The following is a 21729-nucleotide window of genomic DNA, read 5'->3' as shown; positions in this document are numbered from 1 at the left end:
TTTTTTTTTTTTTTTTTGCGGTACGCGGGCCTCTCACTGTTGTGGACTCTCCCGTTGCGGAGCCCAGGCTCTGGACACGCAGGCTCAGCGGCCGTGGCTCACGGGCCTAGCCGCTCTGCGGCATGTGGGATCTTCCCGGACCGGGGCACGAACCCGTTTCCCCTGCATTGGCAGGCAGACTCTCAACCACTGCGCCACCAGGGAAGCCCTCAGATTCTTATTTTTAAAGTGAGTTAATGATACCTCTCCTGATTTTTATGGAATTAAATAAAATAATGCACGGAAGGCACTGTATCTATTATAAGATCTCATTCAATTTTGCTTACTACATTAAGCAAAATTAAGATTACAGTATGAATACTAAAAGATTTTACTCATACAGAATGTATGGCTACCAATGTTTATAGTTTTCAAGTGGAAAACATGAAAAACTAATTTCTTAAATGAAAATCTTTATAACGTACTTTTTATGAAGAGATTGTTTGTATTTTTGAAGGAATGGTGTGAAGCTTTCCCTTGTGGGTTTTTTTTTGAGAAATCAATTTTGCATTGTTTCACTCATTCATTTGAATAACATTTGTTAGTAAGAAAAAAATAGGATATGGAAGATATACCACCAAATATGAACTCAAAAGTCTGTCAAGACTAGGACTTCACACGCTATATTCCTTCCACCAAATGTTAATAGATGTTCCAATTAAATAAATAAATATGAGAACTGTCACATAGCTTCACGTTTCATTAATTCCAAGACAAAATATTTCAAGGGCTTCCCTGGTGGCACAGTGGTTGAGAGTCCGCCTGCCGATGCAGGGGACACGGGTTCGTGCCCCAGCCCAACAGGATCCCACGTGCCGCAGAGCGGCTGGGCCCGTGAGCCATGGCCGCTGAACCTGCGCGCCCAGAGCCTGTGCTCCGCAGCGGTAGGGGCCACAACAGTGAGAGGCCCACGTATCGCAAAAAAAAAAAAAACTAGGCAAGACAAAATATTTCACATTTTAAAATTCTGATATTAAGATGCGTTTTAACATCGTTGGCATATCAAAATTTAACTTAAGCTATTTTCTTTTTTTCTTGGTGGTGCACACTTAATGATATGTCTCACAATTCATCACAGATTCAATAAAATAAAGTAGACCTTCTTCAAAACTCACAATGCATATTTGCATATCAAAAGGTCCAAGAAATTCTGCTGAAAAGACCAATTTAGGATTAGGAAATGTTTAGGATTCATGGCCTCTAAACTAGATTATTCCCATGCTGTCAAGAAAACACTGTACTATTCAGGATATTAATTTTAAAACCTCTCATAATATTTGTTTGTTATTTTTATTATTCAAAAGGTATTTCTCTGTCTATGAAGCAAACCACCAGCATACCCCATAAAAACACATAGCACCCAGCATGTCGTACATAAGTGGTATTCGATTATCGGTGGCTTTCTCTGCAAATTTTCCGCAGAGTTCCCGAGGTCAACAGATCACTGCCACTCTCTCCTGGCCCCCGAGCATGTGCTTACCTGTTCTTTGCTGGTTCTGTCTGACCTCTGCAATTTTCCCCTAACCCCTCCTCTAAGAACATTCACCAGGAATGACATTCACCCTCAACTTCTAGTTCAAACTTGTAAATGTTGGAAATAGGCAGGTTGGCAAGTGGTGGACATATTGTCTTTCAAAACCGCGTTCCTTAAAGATGTTCTGAATAGTAAAGAAGCCAGTCGTGATTTTTTTTTCCTCTTTGCAGCTAACAGGCCCTATTCAAGTCATCCACCAAGCAAAAGCTTGCTGTGATGTCAAAGGAGGAAAGAATGAACTGAGATTCAAGCAAGGAGAACAAATTGAAATAATCCGAATCACAGACAACCCTGAAGGAAAATGGCTGGGCAGAACAGCCAGGGGGTCCTGTGAGTGCACATTTTCCTATGACTTCAAAGTGTTTTCTATTTGAGCCAATATTAATGTGAAAATTCTTCCAAAGCTACTCATAAGCATTAAGTTGGGAGCATGTTACAGGGTGGACAAAGATAGGAAGATTTTAAATGACAGGTATAGCTCCATCTTCACCTCATCTGTGTAATCTTTTTAGTGGGGAAAAATGTAAATATTTATAGTATCCCAGGGAGGAGCAAAGAGCATTAGGTTCTTCACTGAGGTGAAAAGGCAAAAATGATTCATATGAATCACTTTGGAATCTTGAAAATAGACTCTAGGCTTACCCCAAACCACAACAGCATAAGACTTTGACAAAGTACAGTGAAACATGTGTCAACAAGTCTATAAATCAGAATTGCAAGCAAAGAAATAAATGGAAAATTTAAAGAGTAAGTGTGCAATTGATATTTTATCCACAACTTTATGATATTTAAACTACAGTTACCTGAACATAAATTGTTCCCCTTTTGGTAGATGGCTATATTAAAACAACGGTTGTAGAGATCGACTATGATTCCTTGAAACGGAAAAAAAACTCGCTTGGTGCTCTTTCATCAAGACCTTTTGAAGATGACCAGGAAGTATATGATGATGTCGCAGAGCAGGAAGATGTTAACAGGTATGTGTAAATACAAATTGTAAAGCAAATCAAATCATCAGATATTGTGGATTTTAAGATGCTAGAATTTTACTTTCCCTATTGCCTACTGCTTTCTATCACTAAACTGAATTACCGTTTACAATCACTTCAATATGGATGAAAAGTCATTTGAAACTCCATAGTCTTTTATTTTACTCTTTGGTTGTATGTATCAAATACTACGTGAAATATAATGGGCCATTTGCCAGATATTGCCAAACGTGTTGTCAATCCAAAATGCTGTTTTACAGTATTTATTCTGATTTGATCTTAAGGATATGCCTAAAGTAAGTATGACTTTATAAAATTGAAGGATGAGATGTAGAAGTTAGCTCTGAAAAATACAAAGTGTTTTTCTCTGAAATCTGAGTCTAAATATATTCGTCGTTCTTATTTAAAAACATAACAGACAAAAATGCTTTTTTAAGCCAACTGTACTTTGCTCTTTAAGAGTAAAAATGTAAAATCCCCTATGAACCCTGGCAATCAACTAAGGGTCCAACTTTCCATTCATTCCACTAGAATGGCATGACCTTCCCTGCAAGAATTATAGGAACATCTTTCTGGGGTAAAGGAGTCCAGAGGAGAGGGTGGCCATCTTCGCCCATGTACCTTTCCTTCCCTTCTCTCTTTTCTCCGTCTCCAGCTCCCTTTATCCTTGCCTCCTCTTCTGTCTCTTTTTCTTAGCTCTGATCTTCCTTGTCCTTTCTTCTCCTTCCTTTTCCATTCCCCTTTTCTTTTCATTCCTTCTTGCCTCCAATATCTCCCTTTCCTGGTAAAGCCATAATCCCTTCAAGTTGAAGGAAAAAGAGAAGGAAAATCTCCAGCACGGTGAAGAATCCTCTTTTTTTTAATGCCCATTTGTGAAATTGGGAAATCCCCCACGTGATCTCAAAACACATGACCTGTGCTAGATCTTCACTTGGGGAAAAATGTGTCTGCATTCTTCATAACTCAAATTTCAAAGGAAAACTGTTTTCATTATCAACCATTTTAAAAATGTAACATGATCAAAACAGTAATATACTTTTGAAATATATGAAGAATTAAATTTCCCTCTTGTGGACTTTGAGCTCATGGCATCAATTAAACTTATGTTGCTCTCTGGCAGTTTTGTCTTTCTAAAATGAATAATAGGGAATTCCCTGGCGGACTGGTGGTTAGGATTCCGGGCTTTCACTACCTGGGGCCTGGGTTCAATCCCTGGTTGGGGAGCTAAGATCCTACAAGCCACGTGGCACAGCCAAAAAAAAAAATGAATGATGGCCTTCCATGCCTTCTTACCATATTATGATCATAAATTATGCAATATATATCAAAACATGCGATGTATGCACTGGAGTTTACAGATTGCAAATTGGCCTTAGTAATAAGAAACACCTTGACCTAATTTGAAAGTCAGTAAATGCTAATTTGGGGGTCAAAGTTCCAAATGGCCATATTCTGAGAGTTACAGAATTTTCTGGACATGAGTATGCCATACCATGTATATTAGCGACATATATACCTTATGTTTGTCTTTTATCTTTTTTAAAAAAAAACACACATTTCTCTTATTTTGGAATTAAAGAACCCCAGTTATATTAATATGTACATATTTACACTGATGAACATACTCAAGAAAAAAATGATAAATCTGCAAAAAGGGATGATATCCTTAAAATGAAGCATTATTTTCCATGGTAGGTGACTATTTCCCAAAACTAATGCTATTACCTTTTCCTTTTATCTAGTCTATACATACCACAACCCTAAAAGATATCTCTAGCTAGTAAACATGTAGCAGAAAAAGAATCTTCCATTTAATAAACTGGGGTTGGAGGAGGTGTATGGTTTTTATGCTTAATATTTTAAAAAAGTATAGCCCCATAATATTTACTAGCATTTATTCCTCCCTTATGCATATTTAATAAGAAAATGGAATAAGAGACATCACTTCTACACAAGTTTTTTTTCTTGAAACTACAGCTGCTGCTGGCAGAGATCTCATAACAGAATATGCTTTGTCCTTAGTAGAACAAGGAAAGATGCTGAGTATAGCTGGCAGCTTGTCCTGGCAAGAATAAAAGAAGGCACCATCCTCTCTTCTCCCTCCCCCAGATGCCTCCTTGTTCCTTGCACTCTTTACCAGCTCTTTCCCAATTCCTCCAGGGTAAGGAGAGCTGACTGTGTACTTCAAATTCTGTGAGCAGACAGGAGGCTTAAAAGCACAGGACCTGACAGCGGTTCTCCCTTTCTTCTCAACTAAGCAATTTTTTGTGCTAAATGTGAAACGTTGAACAAAAGGAAATTACAAGGGCAAATACAACTCTTCCATCACATAAAAAAACTTTCTTCTATGTATGTTTCCAACCTTTTCCCTGCGATTTATCCTTTCCTCTTTCTCTTTCCTCCTCTTTTCTCACCCTCTCCTCTCCTTACCTCTCATTCATCTGATCAATGGTTTGTATTCCAAAAAGACCATTATAGGAAATGGAAGAACGGCTATAGAGATGAAATCATGTATGGTGGCTTTGCTCCTGATTTTAACTCTGTTCTTTAGGAATTGGGTGTGAGACTCTCCAAGGGAATATATTGTATTTGCCAGGAGTGGCAGCCAACCCAAATTGCAATTTTTCACATAATTCTATCTGCTTGCTTCATGCTCAAAGGGAAGTGTTGAGGACAATGAATGTGAAAATAGTCTGTAAGCAAGTAGAGAATATACTAAAAATTCATCAAAAATCAGTTCTTATTTATATATTAGGACACTTATAGCATGTTTTTCTCCAAAGTTCCATTAACAAACGTACTTTTTATTTCTAGATTAGCAGTAGATCTGCGTCAGACCAATTTCTTTTATTCTGACTTGAAGGTTGAGGAATCAGATATGAGTGTATAATTACACTATACGATTGTAATATCAGACTGATATCTGTTACTGGCAGATTATCCAAAAGGCTCAAATGGCAACACAGGGAGCGCAGCGAGGTGTAGCCAAAAGGATATTGTAAGGGAAGGCAGGATGCTGAAGTTCTCCTCTCAACTCTTCATTTACTTAAAAGTGGGCTTGGTCATATCACGTCATTTCTCAGCACCTCAATTTCTTTCTGCAAAATGAACTAGATGACTTCTGAGATTTTTTTTTTAGTTCTTACACTCTACACTTCCTTTGTTCTCACAGAACTCATATTTTAGTGGCAGAAATGGACAAGAAAACAGACAATTATAAAAGAGGGGAAATATAGAATGTTATCAAAATAAATCAGAATTCTGGATTTAGAGAATCAGGAGTCACACTCTACAAAGGCCCCATGAAGAGGATTTCAGTTTTTTTTAAGTTCTCCCTTTTAAAAAAATGTAATGCTGTTGGACTAAGCGTTAAATGCTGTGACTATAAGATAGCAAAAGAAAATTGAATTTAATGCAATAATCGTTCAGGAATAATAGTCTCTTTTTATAAATAAGTCCATCTATGGAATGATGTAATACAGTATAATCTGAAAACTGCCTCATGGGAAAATGCTAGAAGCAAACAGTATCATTGTTTAGAATACTTTATGGTACTGAATCTCACTTGATTCTTATTAGGTTTGTTTTGTTTTGTTTTTTGCTTTGTTACTACTCATCTATTACAATAAGGAATGGTTTTTCTTCCTTTTCACATATAACATCTGATAACTTTTTTCTAACTAAAATATAGTTGATTTACAATACTATATTAGTTTCAGGTATACAACATAGTGATTCAATGTTTTTATAGGTTATACGCCATTTAAAGTTATTATAAAATATTGGCTATATTCTCTATGCTGTACAATATGTCCTTGTAGCTTATTTATTTTGTACATAGTAGTTTGTACCCCTTAAACCCTTATCCCCAGCTTGCCCCTCCACCCCATCCCCTTGTTACTGATAACCAGTACTTTGTTCTCCATATCTGCGAGTCTCTTTCTGTCTTGTAATATTCGTTCGTTTTATTTTTTTTAGATTCCACATATAAGTGATAACATACAGTATGTGTCTTTAACTATCTGATTTATTTCACTAAGTACAATACCCTGTAGGTCCACCAGTGTTGTTGCAAATGACAAAACCTTATTCTTTTTATGACTGAGTGACATTCCATTGTGTATATATACTACGTCTTCTTTATCCATTCATCTGTCGATGGACACTTAGGTTGCTTCTATTGATATATCTTGGCTATTGTAAATAACATCCTGATAAACTTTTGATTGGGATGTTATTTCTTCTTTTGTATAACTGCTCAATATATGTACTTCTCTCCCTGATAGCTAAATACTTCATATATTAATTTAATTGGTCCACTTTTTTTTTCCTAGCCACAATCAGAGTGGAAGTGGAGGTAAGCCACACACTTTCATCAGCAGTTTCTGCAAGTCTTCAACGTTTTTGTGTGTACTAATGACAAAATGCTTTTGTCTGCAAATAATGAAGAGGATCTTAATGTGGTAGAAAGAACACTGGACTGGGAACCAATGACCTGGAGTCCAGCCCTGGCCACTGAGTGACCCTGAGCAAGTCAGTTCTTTCTTCCAAGTTTGTTATGGGACATAGGGTGACTCCACTTCCAGTATGCCCAGGGCAGTCTTGATTTATGCCAATTGTCTGAGCACAATTTTTAGTAGTATCCCCCTTCACTTTCAGAAGTATCCTTGTTTGGATGATAACTTACATGGTCACCTTAGCTATGACTCCTAAAGACTCCTCGTTATCTCATCAACAGAATAAGGGTTACTAATACCTGGCAGTGCTAAAATTCTCATCCTAAAAATCAAATTTCAAGTTGATTGTACATATTCCTGTACAGAGAATGTACTCAATAAAGATTTGTTAAATAAATATTTGTCAAATAGAAAGGTTTCTAAGGACTATAGGATAACAAATCAAATAAAGGTTTAACTTTTAAAATATCACATTGATGAAATGAAATAAAGAACTGAAAAGTCAGCCCATCAATGTTTATAAATTCACCTTTCATTTTATTTGCTTTTCTTTACTTATATCTTGATCAGTAGCTTTTTCTGAATGTCTCCTCAGTATTAATTAAATTTTTCTTAGCACCTGTCCCTTCTTTTTCCACAATAAATTCTAACTCCATCTTTATTTAATTTGACATTTTTAATAGTTATTTCCCCCGTTTCTTTCATCTCCCATGCATACTACTCTTCATCTTCCCTCATATTTTTATTACATTTCACCTCTAAAAATTCCTTATAATATTAAAAATAATTAATTTACCTACTACCTATGTGAGAGTGGGAAGTAAAGCTACTTTTTATTTAAATAGTTGAGATGAAAGTAGGATGCTTTCTGCAATTAAATAAGACAGATTTATTATCAAATTTTGAGTGAACATTTGCGACCAAATTAGAAAATTAACAGAAGACTTTTTTCCCCCTAATTCACATGAAGGGATGTTCCCACCTCCCCCAGACGTTGATATTTATGATGGGATAGAAGAGGAGGATGCTGTTAATGGGTAAGAATGATCAGCGAATTGCCTTTTTGCAAAGTATTGTATATACTGGAGTTGTATAGTTTTGATTTCTATTTAAAATAAAAAGCAGAAATAGCATTCCCTGTTACGTTAACAAAAATTATTTGAATGTTTAATTAACAGCCTTAGTAAATGCGGAAGTGTAACTGCACCACACTTCAAATGAAGTGGTATATTGTTTGGAATAACCTTGACAGTTACGTCAAAAGAAGTGAAATGAAAAAGGGATAAAGGATTAGAAGTGTTGCAGATTTTTTTTCAAACTTTTCCCTATCATTTATTTATCAATCAATAATTTATTTTTATGACAATCTGGAAAGTTAATCAGTCGCATGGCTATCCTTTGTATATTAATCATAGTTGTAGGCAACCCAAATAAACTGAGATCATATGCTATCTGTGGCAAAACCAGTATTGAATCCTTTGGGTGTTTAAACTTTTGAAATGGCGTATTTTAAAATTTAAATACATTTAAAATTTTTTTAATCTATTAACAACTTACTTTTAATACAGTATAGCTAAATTGATGTTTAAAACTTAATGCTGACTCAGCTCGCTAGTTTAAGAACCAGGAGAAATCTACCAAATAGGAAAAAATAACTTACCTACTTACCTAGTAGAAGCAGTATTCAAAGGCCATAACCTATAAACGTAATAGCTTCATTTTGTTCAATACAATGAGTAGCTTACAGCCTGAATGATCAAAGCAGTATAATTATAAAAAATCTGATCAATGCCTGCATGCTCCAAAGCTCCACGCTACAGGTTGAAGAGAAGAGTAACACATGGTCCTGGGGGATTTTGAAGATGTTAAAGGGAAAAGATGACAGAAAGAAAAGTATACGAGAGAAACCAAAAGACTCTGAGTCAGACAATGAAGGTTCACCGTAAGAGTCGACCAACCACCAGATACAGTGCACGATAACAACACTAATAATTTAATCAAATGCTGCTAATATTTTATAACCAATAACCAATTTCTGACAGACTTTTAAGCCATTTTAATGTGTTTTTTCCATTAGTTATTCTAGCCTCATTTACTGTGTCACCCTTAAACTCATGCATTTATATAAGAGGAGCACAAAGTATTCGAAAATCATCATATGGTTCAAAAATATATTTTGCTTTCCATTCAAACATGTACAAGCACACACATGCACAAGTGCACACACACACACACACACACCCTCACACACTCATACACACTCACCTTCCATTTAGTAGGACTTTTTTTAACTGTGGCATCACATCTGAATTCACAATTCCAATGCCACATTTTAGTATATAATATTGTATACTGACTATTCTTCAAAATATACATTCTCTTTTAAAAATTAATTGCTAGAAATAAAGGACACAATTTGGAATTTCTTTTCTCTAAGTACAGTATTTAAAGTCTTTGTAACTCTATATCACAATTGTGATATATTAATTCTACTTGAATTACATATTTATCCTATAATAAAATTATTCTAAATATCTTCAGTTTGTATAAATAAAACTAAAGCATAAATTTTATCTTTCCATCCAAAAATAACCCTTTAGTATAAGTTCCATGTGTATGAATTTGAAGGATCTTAATTACACTCGCTGGTACAGAATATCCTTATTTTATGTGTGCCTAATAGATTCACCACACTTAACTGAAGTCTTTATAAGATGTTAATTCCACATAGAAGTCCTAATTTTAAACCCTTTTGTGAGACACTAAAACAACACTCAATAAACAGGACTCAAATTATAAGTAAACATAGCAAATCTTCTCTTCATGCAGCATTACTCAAATGTAGTCCTTAGAAATAAAAGAAGAGATTTTTTTTTTGCTCTAATTAAACACTAGCTAATTCTGGTTTTAGATCACTTGAACTAATGACCTTTCACACTTTACTGTAACTGTGCACCATTCTTCCAGTGATGTGTGTGTGTGTGTGTGTTTAAAGCTCAGAAAGTAATAAAAGCCAAGGTCTTTTTCTGTTGCAACTAAAAGCCACCCAATCCTGATTTCAAATCACTTCTGTTAATAAGCTCTCACTCTCCAGTTTCAGTGGATATTCCTCTCTTATTCAGCATTCTTCTTTTGGAGATATATATGTACATATTGTTGAAACATGGTCATATAAAGATTCCTATGACCTCTGCTGATTTTGACTCTGCATTTCCATTCTTTGAGTCAAATAAACAGTTTTGGACCTGAGCTATGCCACAGTGACTCCAGAATACTGAGACCATTTAATTACTCTGGTATGATAATATGCCCAAACTTCATAGAACAAATCTGCAAACATTGGACTAATGGCTGTGAGCAAAATAAACCACTGGATATCTTGACTCTTGACTTTTTTGGTCAACACTGGAGTTCACAAAAAGTCTTGCTAAATTCCAGATTGATGGATAAAAACTTGGGACTTAGCAGAGAAATGGAGGATGAGAAAGGAATGACAGACAACAGATTAATTAGACTTTATAAGCCTCCAGGCTATTCATGTCTCTCCTAAATAAAAGACTCAATTTCTGTGTTTATATTGGTCTGACTATAACTGTGTTCTCAATTTCTTTCCAGTTTCCCTTCTCCTCCTAAACAAGTGGGTAAGTAATAAAAGCTAATTGTATATTTTATAATCTCACTTCTTGCAGATGAGGTAGTGGAAAGGATTGGCTATAGTCACGCTGTCTGAATTAAAGTCGTGACTCTGAAAATAATAAATTGTGTAACCTTGTCAAGTAACTGCACCTGGGGTCGCCACAGTTTCTCAACAGTAAAATAGTGGGAAGAGGAAATTTTAAAATATCAATGAATTTTAAACAGTTCTTCCAGCCATAGGATCACTATGGAGAAAGGGACAAGTGAGTAGGGATGGACCCCAACATTCCCCATGGACCATCCCCACCCTAATTCAGTCAGAGCTTGATGTATTGGACTTATGCATAAAGATTTCTGAAAACATGCCACATTATATGCCACGAAGGTCCTTCTAAATCTAAATTTCTTTGATTTTTAAAATGTATCACTTATATTGTCTTTGGAAAATTTTCCACTGCTCAATGTGAAACAGTTTCTTCTTTGTACAATTTTGATCAGCTTATTTCTTTACCCCTGCTGAGACAGATCTTTAAAGGAGTTTTCTTAAATTTACTTTGAACAAAATAAAATGTCTCACAAGAATATTCAGGGGCTTTCAAAAAGTTTATTTTAACTTGTAAATGAATTGAAAGAGGGCTTCTCTAGTGGCGCAGTGGTTGAGAATCTATCTGCCTGCTAATGCAGGGAACATGGGTTCGAGCCCTGGTCTGGGAGGATCCCACATGCCGCGGAGCAACTAGGCCCGTGAGCCACAACTACTGAGCCTGCGCGTCTGGAGCCTGTGCTCTGCAACAAGAGAGGCTGCAATAGTGAGAGGCCCGCGCACCGCGATGAAGAGTGCCCCCCCACTTGCCACAACTACAGAAAGCCCTTGCACAAAAACGAAGATGCAGCACAGCAAAAATTAATTAATTAATTAATACACTCCTACCCCCAACATCAAACTAAATAAATAAATAAATAAATAAATTGAAAGAGCAAACCAAACGCAGAGATAATCTATTCTTTCAGACTGTTTATCTGACTTCGTTTTCAGTTATCAATTTGAAAATATGTAAGGCTCTAACTCAAATTGATCAATAACTGATAAGCTTATATCTTAATCTATAATTTTCAAAAAGTACTCAAGAAACTTAGCTCTTGGGCTTCCCTGGTGGCGCAGTGGTTGAGAGTCTGCCTGCCGATGCAGGGGACGCAGGTTCATGCCCCGGTCTGGGAAGATCCCACATGCCGCAGAGCGGCTGGGCCCGTGAGCCATGGCCGTTGAGCCTGCGCATCCGGAGCCCGTGCTCCGCAACGGGAGAGGCCACAACGGTGAGAGGCCCACGTACCGCAAAAAAAAAAAAAAAAAAAAGAAACTTACCTCCACAAATAGTAGGTACAAAATGGAAAAAATGTGATCAAATAAGTAAAAAATGTGTTTCTTGTTTTAATTTTCTTTCATTCTCAAAGGTGTATTAAGTGCATGTGCATGGAATAGTAACTTTTCCCTTTCTGGAAACCAGTGATATGTCATATTTTTACATATTTATTATAGAGTCTTCATATAGTTGAGCAAGTTTTATCCTGTGAAATTACTTAACCTGAGTGGGAGGAAAATACACACACAAGCACACACACACACAAACATATATACATACATATACAGAGCATATATATATATATATATATATATGTGTGTGTGTGTGTGTGTGTGTGTGTGTGTGTGTGTGTGTGTGTGCATATATATAGAGGGGGGGGGGGTTTTTTTTTTTTTTTTTTTGGTTGCACCGGGTCTTAGTTGCGGCTCCCTGGCTCCTTAGTTGTGGCATGTGAACTCTTAGTTGTTGCATGCATGTGGGATCTAGTTTCCTGACCAGGGATCAACCCAGGTTCCCTGCATTGGGAGCATAGAGTCTTATCCACTGTGCCACCAGGGAAGTCCCAAGGTGGGGGGGGGGGGGGATTTTTTAAAGGAAATCAAATCCTTACCACTACCAGAGAGCATTTTCAACTTTCTGTGATAATCATTCCTTAAAACATTTGTACTCTCTTCAACTCATCTCTTCAGCTTAATTTGCTGTGGAGCAACTTAATAGGTGTAGAGAGGATGCATTCCTCCTGACTTTATTAACAAGAAGTCTAGAAGCAAGAAAAATGTCTACATATTGGAAAAGCCATTGAACCAGTTAAGGTCATAGCAACTTTTCCACCAATACTGATTCTCAAGACCTGCTGGTATCAGAAGTGTCTTTTATTTTACAATAGTGCCACACATAATATTCATATAAGGTAAGAGTTAATAAAGACAGATCAATGAGTAAAAAAGAGGGATAGATAGATAGATGATAGATAGATAGGCACAAAGACAAAGACATATAAATAAAGTGATATATATTATCCTAGCACCCCAAATCCCATAAAAATCTTTACTTCAATCTCTACCTGCAGCCAATGGCCAGTAATACTGATTTGCTTGTCAGCAATCTACTAATCTTACAATTCATCACACTTGTGGATATTCAAATAATCTCAGTCACTGCTTTAGGGTTTTTTTCCTGATAACAATAGTTATAATCATTGTCACTATTTTGTTGTTGTTGTTGTTTTTCTTTTTGAGGGATATTTAACACAAGCATCAAGGAAGATAGGAACCTCTCTCTCCCTTTTAAGCAATAGGGAGTGCTTCCAGGAGAAATGTACAGAGACCTCAGGAAAACTTATTTTGTTGTCCTTGAAACAATCTTTATATTAAAATACCATTGAATGCTCATATCAAAATGTACATTAACAGTGTTTCAACATTTGCTATTCTGTCTTTTGTTAGACATGGGAGATGAAGTTTATGATGATGTGGATGCCTCTGATTTCCCTGCTCCACCACCAGAGATGAGGTAATTTAGATGTTCTCATTACAATGAAGTAATGAAAATCAGATGGTTCAAGAAAATTCAGCTGGAATAAAACCCCAGTGAGGGCGTGTGTACTGTGTGCCATCCTGTTGGCTCTGTCGTCCTCTCCCTGATCCCAACTCTGACCTCTCTGCCAGGTTTGTGAATGGATGCACAGCCCAGGTTCTCCTCCTCCTTCTCTCTCTCGCTTCCCCTCACCCCTTCCCAGTGGTCCTTCTTCCTGTCCCCTGATTATCTTCCGACCTATGACTCACCAATGTCTTCATTCATTTATTCATTCATTCACTGGGAAAATATTTGAGAGCCTGATCGCAACTGCTCTCACTGATTCATTCGCTCCCTTTTTTACTTTTTTCTCAAAACGTCTTTTGTCTTGAACACACTGCTTAGTTCATGTCTCAATCCTAACCCACTTGCTTCAAGCCTCCTCCATCCTCCACAAGAAGATCGTTTCCTTTTATGAAAAAAAAAAAAAAGAGAGAGAGAAGATTTGTGTTTTGAAAGGACTTTTACGAGTTATGTAAAATAAATCATCTGATTCTCCAAGGTTCCAAAATCATCTGATTCTCCAAGGTTTTTTCACAAAATCATCTGATTCTCCAAGGTTCCATTCAAACAAACAAAAGCAGTCAACAGTGAATAGTGACATTCTTTAGCTTACCTAAGGCTTCAATTTAATTTTAGACAAAAGTTGTAAGAAAATCTAAAATCAATTAATAGAAGAGGAGTACCTTTTGAAAATTCTTTTGTAATAGAAAATAACATGTTAGGATGCTTTTTTATACTCCAATAAATATGTGAGATGATCTGATACATGCTATGGATGGAAGCAAGAACACCTCCCTAGCTTTTTTCAAGAAAAAAGAAGTTGATCAGTTAAAGGATAAAAGTAACATCAATGGAATACAGTAAGTGGTGTCTTCTGAGCTGTACTGGTAAAAATGCATGAGTGAACTCTAAGTTTCTTTTTTTTTTTTTTTTTTTTTTTGCGGTACGCGGGCCTCTCACTGTTGTGGCCTCTCCCGTTGCGGAGCACAGGCTCTGGACGCACAGTCTCAGTGGCCATGGCTCACGGGCCCAGCCGCTCTGCGGCATGTGGGATCTTACTGGACCGGGGCACGAACCCGTGTCCCCTGCATCGGCAGGCGGACTCACAACCACTGCACCACCAGGGAAGCCCCTCTTTTTTTTTTCTTACTAACATTGTTAAACTAATTTTACACAACAAGAGCAAGATCAAAGAAACTGAGGGGAAAATATCCTGTTATTTATATAAGAAGATCAAGTTCTACAGGCAAAACACACCAGAAATATGAAAGGAGAATCATTCTCCTTTTTCAGTTCTCCATGAAAGGAAAATCTAATCTTCAGAAATATGTTGTTTTAATATTCCTCACCATTGGGAAGTCGCTTCTATTCCTGACAGTTTTAAGCACATTTTTGTGTTTAGTATTACTGTAGAAATGCCACGACATTCCATTAAATAGCTCTCTAGGAACCCAGAGTCACCCACTGGCCCTTTTCTTTAAGCAAAATAAGCCCCAGCTGATTAAACTTTGTGCGATATGTACTAGTTTCTTTCCCGTTGCTTATTTTCAGAGTTTAAGGCAATCGTGTGTCTCTAACACAGCATTCTATTTCTTTAAATAAATTTCAATAAATTACCTTTAAAGAGAGTTTGTGGGGCATTTTTAACATTCATGTATATTCTGATCGCTCCAGAGTGCTAATCCGGGCCAGCGATTCCACTACTACCCAGGTACCATCAGAGAGAAGGTATGAGGGACAATGCAGAACCTAGGGCAGGACAGTGTGCTAATTCATTTCCCAGTGAATGAACTAAATTCTAAGATTCCAAAATTTTACATAAATCAGTTACAAACAAAACGTTACCTTAGGTAATCAAAATTAATGTCAGTGTTTAAAATTTTTCATTATTCACAAATATTCTGATTTTTTAATTTCCCTCCTACATAGAGTCACAGCCTTTCCCTAACATCCATACTTAGCCCAGGAATTGTTCACAACCTTGGTTGCAAATTAATATCACCTGGGAGCTTTTAAAATATATATGTCAGTACCTGGACCTCACTCAATTTAATTAATTAGCATTTTTAATTAATTTAATTTCTGGGAATTAGACAAGGGCAGTGGTATTTTTTAAAAACTTCCCAGGTGATCCTATATGTGGCCAGGCTGGAGAATCACTACCTCAGAGCTGTTCACCTCTCTTATAATAATTGGCTTTAGTTGGTATCAAGAGATGTGACCCTGGCTTTGTTTTAAATAGATTATATATAGATAAATTTTTTAAGCCATAAAAATCAGTCTTTCACAAAGTGTTCTTTTTTAAAAAGCCTTTTCTATGACATTAGCCAAACCACTTAATTATCTAGGAAGGGTTGAAAAATATAAGGGGTTCAAGAATAGGTTGAATCATATGGAACTGCTGATATGTAACCATGTTTAAATTATACTTCAGTCATTTTATACCATTCAACATAATACATTATCTCTCACTTCCATTTTAACTCAGTCTGTATTCTTTTGCAAATCTATTCTGCATTATGAAATGTCATCATTTATTACAATGAATGTACTAGATTTCTAACAATGATAATTGAAAATGAAATTTAACAAAAATGTAATGTTATGAATTGTCTGTTATACACTTTTCTTCTTATATTTTGAAACTAAATGCTATTTTATGTGTGTTCTGCCATCCTAGTCAAGGAGCCAAGGCCAAGGCAGAAGAAAAAGACCCTAAGAAACTAAAAAAGCAAGAAAAAGAAGAAAAAGACTTCAGGAAAAAATTTAAAGTACGTTTACATTTAAATATCATACAAAGTTCAAAGTGCTAATGAAAAAATTGATGATTTTTAAAAGTGTAATTATCAATATCACAGTTCTCCATCACAACTCCTTTATTTTCTACAAAATTTATTTTAGATTTAAATTTATTCCTGTAAGAAATTAAGTAAACTCTCATACATGCACAATATATGTACTGTGATAATCATCTAAATTTAGCTGTCCTTTGAAACTTAATAAGAAGGTAAGCTAAAAATAGAATAGATTAAAAAGTTGTGAGATAGATAGATATATGTGAAATATTATTCAGCCATGAAAAACAAGGAAATCCTGCCATTTGTGACAACATGGACGCACCTTGAGAGCATTATACTAAGCAAAATAAGTCAGAATGACAGAGACAAATACTGTATGATATCACTTATATGTGGAATCTAAAAAAACCAAACCCACAGAAATCAAGAGCAAAATCGTGGTTACCAGAGGAGGGGAGCATGGGGAGATGTCTGTCAAAGGGTACAAATACTCAGCAGTTAGATGAGTAAGTTTTAGGGATCTAATTACAGCATGGTGCTTATAGTTAGCAATACTGTATTATATACATGGAAGTCCCTAACGGAGCAAATCTTAAATGTTCTCACTATAAAAAAAGAAATGGTAATATTGCGAAGTGATCAAGCCAATAGAATTTACGTTCTGATTGTTATCATTTTGCAATATATGAGTGCGACAAATCAACACATGCATTACATCTTAAATTTTAAAAAACTTTTTATTTTAAAAATAATTGTTAGGGGCTTCCCTGGTGGCGCAGTGGTTGAGAGTCCGCCTGCCAATGCAGGGGACACGGGTTCGTGCCCCGGTTCGGGAGGATCCTACATGCCGCAGAGCGGCTGGGCCCGTGAGCCATGGCTGCTGAGCCTGCGCGTCCGGAGCCTGTGCTCTGCAACGGGAGAGGCCGCAACAGTGAGAGGCCCGCGTACCGCAAAAAATAATAATAATAATTATTATTATTATTATTATTAGGTTGGTGAGGTTATGAGTGATTTTTCTCCAAAGAAGTTTTTGTTATTTTTTGAAAACAAGGAACTAATTATTTAACAAAGATTTTCTTAATAAATCTGTCAATAAATGAATTACTTTAATAATACACATCAATCAATAAGGTAAATGCTTTTCCTTATTTTTCCAGTATGATGGTGAAATTAGAGTCCTCTATTACACCAAAGTTGTACCCTACTTAACTTCTAAAAAGTGGGGGAACAGAGATCTACAGGTAAAGCCTGGAGAATCCCTGGAAGTTATACAAAACACAGATGATACAAAAGTTCTCTGCAGGAATGAAGAAGGAAAATGTAAGTCACTATTTATTCTTTATAGATAGGACACCCCAGAATTTAACGACTAAACAAGTTTTAGTGATCACTCCTATTTGTATTAACTGTTTTTGCTCCATGCTTTGTGAATTGTGGAAAACATTAAGAAACTGGAGACCTTGCTGTGCTGGAATCAATGTATTTTATTTTAATTTTTTTGTTTTCATTTCCCACCTGCTATATTTGGCACTGAGTTGCCAAAGTTATGCCAAATTAGTGCTTCTGAAAATGTGGTCCCCCAGACCACCAGCATCAGAAAACTCCTGTGTGTATTACAATTCTAACACCCTGGACCCACCCTTGACTTGCTGAGTCATGTACTCTGTGGATCAGACAGAGTCTGTGATCATACGGCTTCCCTAGTTTGCTCCTATGTACACTAAAGTGAGAACCACTCTGCTAAAGTAGTGAGTGGTTCTTGCTCTGGTCTGGTTTGAAATTATATCGCATATGTCACACCTAGAATCTCCAGTTTTCCTACCTTGCAAATTCACTTGTTTTCACTTCCTGTTCGGCCACATTTAATACGACATTCTATTCCAAATAAACACAAGAGAGTCCTGTCCTCTCTGACTTTCTGAGCTACTAAAGCTGACAGATGGAAATGTTTTTGTCCAGTTTTAAAAGGAAGCTTATTTCATTTAACATCCAGGGAAGAGTAAGTCAAAATTATGTTGTCCTATATTTAGAATTGAATAGCCAGGATGGCTGTCCCATATCAGCTCGGTAAGTCTGCACGGAAAACACAAACTCTGAGTTCAATTTTAATGACGGGAAGGTGATTCAGGGACAGGATCCGAATAGATGTTTTAAGAATAAAATACAGTGACTCAAAGGTGGGGAAAATGGATCTAAAGCTTTTATAGAAGGGGTGTGGTTGGCTTTAAAAGAAAAAAATGGAATGTGGGTGCAAAGGATAACAGGCAGGGGTATGTAGAGTTATGACTTGAAGGTTACTGGAGATAATTCAAAGATGGAGCTCCAGAAGACAAAGAAAACCCCCATTCAGACCAGGATTTGTGAAGATGTACCCCAAGGAATAGTCTTAAATGCAGAATAACTACGTGCTTTTAAAGGTCATCAAAATATTTTAAAATGTTCAAATTTTTAAAATTATTAAATAAGTTATGATGAATATACAAACTGAGTATTTTCCAGGATGATTATGATAGCATGAGGAAATTCTCATGATACAACAGTACGAGAAATAAGAAGCCTGCTTAAAGTAGGATAGGATTTATTTACAGCCATGTTAAAAAATATGTAAATAAAAGAAACCAAACTAAAATCCTAATAGTGGCTGATTAGGGTGATGGGCCTAAATGATATGTTTCCTTCCCTCTACTTTCCAAATTATTTCACATTTTTCACAACAGAGAATTGTTCTAGTACTTGTCATGTGGACCTTTCTCCAGAGGACAAGCTTCAGACTTATCTTGACCTGCCGTCCTGAGATTTCTGTCCCCTCAACAAATCCCATCTAGAGCAATGCTCCTCGAAATCCAAAGTACATACACTTCACGTGGGGAATCTTGTTAAAAATGCAGATTCTAACTTAGTAGGTCTGAAGTAAGGTGTTTTCCCAAGCTCCCAGGTAATTGATGCTGCTGGTCCGCAGAACATACTCTGAGTAACAGGATATAAATGACCTCAACAACAAACATGTATAGATACAGATGAGCAGATGTAGATTCAGCATCAAAAACAGAAATTCAGAGGAGACTCCTACCTAGGAACGGGTACACCTTAAGAATGAGGAAAAGCAACAGCCATTCTGGGATAATTTGTAATCTGCTATCATTTTCTACCTCGACATCAATAATTCTAAATACTGCTATGAATACTGGAGGACTCCTATCCTCTTAGAATTTATCATCTGTTAAAAATGAGAGGTGAAAACATTACATGACATTCTGGTAGATAAAATCAAGAGTTCCTTGTAACTTTTATCTTCTTTTTTTTTTCTGCTTCAGGACCAATGCACTTTACAATTCTCAAGCTCACTGATAACTGATTCAATTCTTAGGTGACTTTGGGGTCCACCTCAAACAGAATGAAAACCAGATGATTATATCAGTAACACTTGCATACTAGTTGTTTTTTATTTATTGACTTTCTTTGGCCTGGACTTTGTCTTAGTTTGGCTTTCCCATTTGGGAGGAGATTCTGGGATACTCCCATGAGCACGTGGAGAAGTAGACTGGGAAGAGAAGGCAGCTAATAAAATCTTGTTATCAAAAAAAGGTACACTTGGGTAGTAGGAGCTTAATCAGTTGGGAACTCGGAGTGGCAGTGTTATCGCATCCGCTGGGAAACAAACTGGGGTACTTATACATCAACTCCGTGTCAATCAGGAATTGAAGCCTACTCCTGGGCAGGTGGGAGGGCCACCAAGAGCATCTGCGATTTCATTATTCCACAATTCAATGATCATATCTGCTTAATTTCCCTTTTATTTTTCCAAATCTCTTGCTTTTCTTAATTTTTCTAAAACTGCTGGTTAGTCTTTCCTTGAACTGGATCCTTAACATGTTTAATTTTCTTAATTTCTGATCTATTCCTCAAATACCTCCATAGGATTTGGGACAATTGTTGTATGGATTTAACCCTTCCTCACCTGGATTATTGCAATAGCCTTTCAAATGATATGTCTCCCTTACCCTTCTTTCAGCCAATCCACACACCATACTGTTACCCAAATATTATTTTTAAAAACATGAAGTCTTTAGGGTTAGTATATAAAACCCTTTGTGATCTAGCCTCACCTTCATCAACTATTTCCCATCTGCAACTAGCACTCCAGAAATGTAAACTACTCATTTGTCATTCCCTGAATAAATTATGCTATTTCATCCTTCTATGCTATTTTACTCTACTTGGAATGCCCATAAATTATCTATTAAAAACAACCCAGTTGTCATCTAAAATTGGAAGCACACTCACTCACTCCTCCGCAGCCACCCTAACACAATTAATCTCTCCCCTGCTGCACCATGCCACTACTGTTATTGCTGTCACTGTCCTAACTGTTTTTCCAACCTATTACTCTTATGAGACGGAGCTTGAGAGTAGCTTCAGTGAAATGTTCTCAACATTGTATTGCCAACACATTCTACACTGCCTGGCGCCTTGTTTGGGGCTTGCTGAATTGAGTATAACAATTTGGAGATTGAAGTTGGATAACCAGATGAAAATCTGACATACTGACATTCACAGGAAGAAGTCCGTTGAATAGTTTCACTTGTTAGAAGACAGAAGTTCTCTGTCTTAGCCATAGTGATGTGGTTCACTTGTTGTGTATCATTTGGGAGACTCTGAATCTTTCAGTTTCTACATCTAATTAGCAGTAACAACATTTGCAGTCCAACATCATTATGACCCTAACATTTTCCTTACTTTCTATTCTTCTTTAATCCATCCAAAAAAAAAAGAAAACCATAGTTTACTTAAACCTAATTTGTAATGATAGATATGAGAGGCTAAATCATTAACAGTAATCCCTTCCCACTGTGGTGTAGAACACAAGCCACTTTTACAGGCATTATCACATTTGATCAAGTCTCACCCACTGACTCGTAGAAAAGCATATTGTAGAGGCATTGAGATCTTAAATATATATTTCTGGCACATTCCCAAATGTTTAGAATTTCTCGCTAATATTTGTGCATGTTCCTCAACTCAAAGTCTCATAAGCTGTGAGTTTTCCCACCTCCTGTCACTGGAGAAAATTTTTCTACAAAAAAGTGTGGAATGAGACATGAGATGAGTTATTTGTGATCAAAATGTTGTCCATTTCCTTTGGGCACCAAAGGAAGGGGAATTTTAAAGGTGGTTTGGGTGTCCCCAAATCTAATTGATGATTTCTTTGCTTAGGTAATTTTGGTTTCGATTTTAAAACAACACGTGTTCCCTGAAGAAAATTTTTGTATTCAGAAATTTAATGTCACCTGATTTGAAGCCCTAAAAATAAGTAGGGAGAGAAAAAGAGAGAGGGAA

At 36.5% G+C, this 21729-nt stretch overlaps 1 protein-coding gene across 2 annotated transcripts in view; it reads left to right on the top strand.

Moving 5' to 3' along the window:
* FYB1 (FYN binding protein 1) overlaps positions 1-21729 on the top strand; it is a 179025-nt gene that overhangs the window by 149999 nt on the left and 7297 nt on the right. The window contains exons 8-16 of one of the 2 annotated variants that reach the window (XM_007461237.1): positions 1744-1903; positions 2406-2550; positions 6897-6919; positions 7990-8056; positions 8827-8961; positions 10635-10660; positions 13462-13528; positions 16275-16365; positions 17550-17712. In XM_007461237.1, the coding sequence (XP_007461299.1) occupies positions 1744-1903; positions 2406-2550; positions 6897-6919; positions 7990-8056; positions 8827-8961; positions 10635-10660; positions 13462-13528; positions 16275-16365; positions 17550-17712 (877 nt within the window). The remainder of the gene's footprint in view (positions 1-1743; positions 1904-2405; positions 2551-6896; positions 6920-7989; positions 8057-8826; positions 8962-10634; positions 10661-13461; positions 13529-16274; positions 16366-17549; positions 17713-21729) is intronic. The other variant, XM_007461238.1, reaches the window with a different exon arrangement.

The sequence above is a fragment of the Lipotes vexillifer genome, unplaced genomic scaffold (assembly GCF_000442215.2).
Source record: "Lipotes vexillifer unplaced genomic scaffold, Lipotes_vexillifer_v1.1 scaffold467, whole genome shotgun sequence".
Taxonomy (NCBI): Eukaryota; Metazoa; Chordata; class Mammalia; order Artiodactyla; family Lipotidae; genus Lipotes; species Lipotes vexillifer.
The sequence above is the reverse complement of the archived record's forward strand: the minus strand, read 5'-3'. Positions and strand labels throughout refer to the sequence as shown.